The 5000-nt window shown below is 43.0% G+C and overlaps 1 protein-coding gene across 1 annotated transcript in view; it reads right to left on the bottom strand.

Annotated features, from left to right (window-relative positions):
* LOC122260687 (uncharacterized) overlaps positions 1-5000 on the bottom strand; it is a 124191-nt gene that overhangs the window by 40462 nt on the left and 78729 nt on the right. Inside the window, exon 2 of the mRNA XM_043028064.2 lies at positions 3671-3748. Within this exon, the coding sequence (XP_042883998.2) occupies positions 3671-3748 (78 nt within the window). The remainder of the gene's footprint in view (positions 1-3670; positions 3749-5000) is intronic.

The raw sequence follows: 5000 nt of genomic DNA, 5'->3' as shown, positions 1-5000 counted from the left end.
TTTTTCCTCGCTAACCTTCAAATCGACTTCAATTGCACAAGGTCAGGTCAGCCCCGTGCTTCCCTTTTTTAAAGATTTTCTCTCCTAAATTCACTTTTTTTTAAAGTCTTTTTACGATTTTTTTTCTGAATGATTGTTTGTGGAGGTGGGGATGGGCTGGGAGGGGATATGTTTTATTTACATCTATATTTTTTAGTATTCCTTTTCTGTTCTTTTCCTTTCTTTTGTTTCGTAATTTTCTCTTATTATCTCATCTATATTTTTCAGCGATTAGTTTTCTGAACGATCGGTTGTGGAGATGGTTTGGGAAGGGTTGGGTGAGGAGTGTGATGTCCTGTCTATTTATCTATTGCCTTTTTTTTTACCTCTTTTCCCTCACTTCTCTCTGTCGATTCTTTTCCTTTCTATTTTTTTTCTTCTTTATTTTGTCAGTTTTTTGTATTTTCTTTCTTTCTTTTTCATTTTTTTCCAACTCTTTTTTTTCCATTCAAGAAAGAAAGTCTTGATTATCCCCCCCCCCCCTCATACCCTTGTTAACCTCCCTCGTGTAACCCCTTCTTCCACCACCTCCTCCTCCTCCTTCACTTCTTTTTATTCTTATTCTTGTTCTTTCTCTAATTCATCCTCCTCCTCCTCTTCCTACTCCTCTCCTCTTCTTTTTCCTCCTCCTCCTCCTCCTCTTCCTACTCTTCCTCCTCCACCACCACCTCCTCCTCCTTCTTCTTTCCCTCATCCTCCACTTATATTTATTATTATTATTTATTATCATCATCATTGCCATTATTATCATGAAAATTATTATTATGTCACTATTATCATTATCATCACTATCATTGTCCATATCATTATAATCATCATCATTATCATCATTTTTATAATTGTTACTATTATCATCATTATTGTCATTATCATTATTCCTCTTCCACTCCCGCTCTTGCTCTCTCGTTTGGATTATTTTTTTCCGCTTTGTCTGTCTCACCTCTATTATCATAATTGTCCCATCTCACTCCTAGCCTTCCTGAGTTGCCATATTCTTATCTTTATCTTTCTTTGGTCTGCGTGTGTCCCCTTTTCTTCCTTTCTTCTGAATGTCTGTTTTCTTTTATTCTTCATCTGTTGCTGTAACTGTTTTATTTTTTTCAAATTAGTTGTATTGTGTTCTCGCTTAGACAACGGTTGCGATAATACCCTTGCAAATTTCCCGTTGCTCATTACCATATATTTTTTTTCAGTTTTCTACTCTTCTGCTTTCACTGCCGTTGGTCTCATTTGCATGTCGTTTCTGCCACCTTCCGTTTCATGTCCTACTGTCACCCCCTCCCCCCTCGTTTCTACATATGCTGCTGTTCCTCTTCGCCCAACTCTTCCTCTCTCTCTCTCTCTCTCTCTCTCTCTCTCTCTCTCTCTCTCTCTCTCTCTCTCTCTCTCTCTCTCTCTCTCTCTCTCTCTCTCTCTCTCTCTCTCTCTCTCTCTCTCTCTCTCTATCTATCTATCTATCTACCTATCTCTATCTATCTATCTCTCTCCTCTTTCTGCTCCTCCTTTTTCTTCTTTCATGTCTTCCTCTTTCTCTTCTTCCTCCCCCTCCATTTCCTTCACCTATTCCCTCTCCTCCTTTTCTTTTTCCTCTTCCTCCTTCTTCTCTTCTTCTTCCTCCTTTTCTTTCTCCTATTCCTCCTTTTTCTTCTCTTCCTCCTCCTCCTCTTCTTCCTCCCCTTCCTCCTCCTTGACCTCTCTCTTCTTCAGCAACTTGTTTCGTCGATACATATCGATTTATTTTTATTATTATCATTTTTTACGATTTCCGTCTTTCCCATTTCAACTTTGTACCTCCTTGTACCGTCTCCTAGCTAAGCTCTGCCACCTCCTGCGCTTTCCACAAACTCCTAGCTCCCCTTTCCTCCTCCTGCTCTTAACCCTTCTCCCTCTTATCCCTACCCCTTCTTCCTTCCTACTCCTAACGTCACCTCCCGTCCTCCCTCCCCCTCTCCCTAACCCTTCTCCTCCTCCTCCTCCTTCCCCTTCTTACCCTACCCCTCCCCCCATCTGGCCGCGCCAAGGTCGGTCATGCCCGCCAGCCACCCACCTGCGTCTCATTCACAGCGCCCCACGCAACCCGCTCCTGCTGCCCCTCCTCCTCCTCCTCCTCCTCCTCCCTCCCTCTACCTCTTCCCCCTCCCCCCGTCCTCCTCCCTCTCCCCCTTCTCCTCCTCCCTCTACCTCCTTAACCAATCATAACTCAGCGCCAGTCTGACCCTTGGATCCGATTGGCTGCCCTCGTCCGTGTTATGGCTAATCGGCCTAATACGAGTGTCTGACATGACAAGGTTTTCGGGCGTCGTGTTCGTTCCAAATCAATGGACCTGACAGCCAATCAGAATAAGAGAATGGGATTCCACGCGCTTCTTATTGGCTAAGCTAAAGCGGAGGAGCGCGACGCCTAGCTTTTGTTTACAATCTTCGGAAAGAAGTCGGAGGACAATATTAAATTCTAGTTTTTAAAAATAAATGCAGATTAGCATTTTTCTTCGAGAGAGGAGGGGGAAATAAATCCTAAATATCATATGCAAGACTCTGCATCATCAAGAGTCGTATTTTGAATAAATGTTAGATAAAGAGACACAGACCACTCATTAACGTTGTGGCAGACATATTGTAAACGCACAGAGCAGGATGGATGAGGGGGGGAGGGGTGAGAAGAGGGAGGAGGGAAGAATGGTTAGGGAAGGGGGGGAGGAGGGGGAGAGGAAAGGGGTACGATAGGAATATGTTTGACTGCCACGCTAAGGGGTACTAGCAGGTAGCGTGTGTGTAAGAGGGACACTAAACACAGGTAGTGGGGATGTGTGACATATACCAATACAAGATTGTGTGTGTGTGTGTGCGTGTGTGTGTGTGTGTGTGTGTGTGTGTGTGTGTGTGTGTGTGTGTGTGTGTGTGTGTGTGTGTGTGTGTGTGTGTGTGTGTTTGGGTGGGTCTGTTTTTTTTTTGTGTGTGTGTGTGCGTGTGTGTGTGTGTGTGTGTGTGCTATCTGATTGGAGGCGTGATGTAAATAATGAAAGTGGCTAAATTTAGTGTGTATACAAGTAAAAGTGGAAGATAATTTGAATATGTCTTCTATGTATTGTTTTTCATTTTAAACAATAATAAAGATCATAATAGTATTAAGAAAAATTACAACAGCTACAACAAGAATTGCAACAACAATAACAAAACACCGCCAATGATAGTAACAGCGCTAACATCAGAAAAAGACAAGAAAAACAAGCAAAATCACACAAAGAAATAGAACAAAAAACAACAAAAAAGGAACATTGAGGAACAACATCAACAAACACCAACAATAGCAATAACAAAAGACACTTCAAACACATCTAAACAACAACAGCAACAATAAGAACAACAATGAGAACAACAACAATAACACCACCATCACTACCAATAATAATAATAATAACAACAACAACAACAACAAGAACAGCGCCACAATCACCTGCATCAACAGCAACATTATACCAACAACAATAACACCAGCACTACCAAAACTACACTAACACCAGCAACACCACCATCAACAACAACAGCAAAAACAGCAACAAAAACAATAACCCTCATCAGCCCCTACAAAAAAAATATATATATAAAAAACGTATTTTGAGGATAAACTCACCGAGGCTATCGTCAGGCAAGAAGTGTGGGTTGTCATAGGCGGCGTGCGATCCCGTCTCCAAATCTCCGTTCTTCCGACCTGCGAGAGAGAGGTGTTCTTGAGCTTGGGAAATAAAGGCATCGGTGTCGGGGATTGGTGGGATTGAAGTCAGAGAGAGAGGTGTTCTTGAGCTTGGGAAATAAAGGCATTGGTGTCGGGGATTGGTGGGATTGAAGTCAGGGAAGGGAGGGTTGAAGTCAGAGAGAGAGATGGCCATGAGTTTGGGAAATGAAGGGATTGATGTCGGGGATTGAGATCATGGAATGAGAGGAGTGAAGTCACTCGGTGAAGGAAGAAGTCAGGCAAGTAATTCAGTGAACAAAGGGGCTGAATTCAGCAAAAGAAGTCAACGAATGAAGGGATTGAAGCAATGGATGAAGAGCTTGAACTCAGGAATGAATGAACTCCTTGAATAAAGTTAGTATCTCATATAATTGGATGAATGCCTGAAGATAGCGAATTCAATTAGTGAACGATGTCAAATAATAAAGAGAAAAAGTCACAGAACTCTTCCGATCCTGTGATTTAAGGGACACTGCATTAACTTAGGCAAATATCAAATAGTTAATTCATAGACGTGTGTATGATGGATAAAAATAGTAAAGTATAAGCTTTGTTATGAATATTTTTTTTACTGTTTTTTTCCTCTTTCCTTTACCTCTCTATTTCTCTTACTCACCTTTAACTCTCTCTCTCTCTATCTATCTATCTCCTCTCTCTCTCTCTCTCTCTCTCTCTCTCTCTCTCTCTCTCTCTCTCTCTCTCTCTCTCTCTCTCTCTCTCTCTCTCTCTCTCTCCCACCCTCATCCCTCTCGCCCTTCCGTCCACCCACGAACATCAATCAGACTTTTGATGTTCTAACGGACTTGATGCAAACATTACACACTTCCGCACGCCCGCCAGTCTCGCCACGCTTGCTCACCCGAACGCCCGCACGCCCACACGGCCACACGATGCAGGGGGAAGTCGAGCGGGAACCCATTCTTTCACTTTAAATGAGATAAATATTTGCTTGCATGCGCATCAGACGCTTCCTTGAGTGAGAGGAAACACAATCAAGGCCGGAAGAAGATGGAAGGAAGAGATGGTGGGGGTTAAAGGGTTAGGGGAAGGGGAGAGGGGGGAGGAAGGAGGGAACGTGGGGAAAGATAAGGGGGAGGGGAAGTGGGGAGAGATCAGAGGGAGGGACGGTGAGATCACTACTTGCCGCTAGTTGAAGGCGCCCATCGTGTCTCATTTCCTTGTTAGCGAGTAAATGTTTTCCTTTTCTCTTTCTTTCTTTCTCTGCTTC

Source organism: Penaeus japonicus, unplaced genomic scaffold (genome assembly GCF_977035675.1).
Source record: "Penaeus japonicus unplaced genomic scaffold, GWHDUDI00000001_assembly GWHDUDI00000007, whole genome shotgun sequence".
Taxonomy (NCBI): Eukaryota; Metazoa; Arthropoda; class Malacostraca; order Decapoda; family Penaeidae; genus Penaeus; species Penaeus japonicus.
Note: the sequence above shows the minus strand (reverse complement) of the source record. Positions and strands in the feature narration are given on the sequence as shown.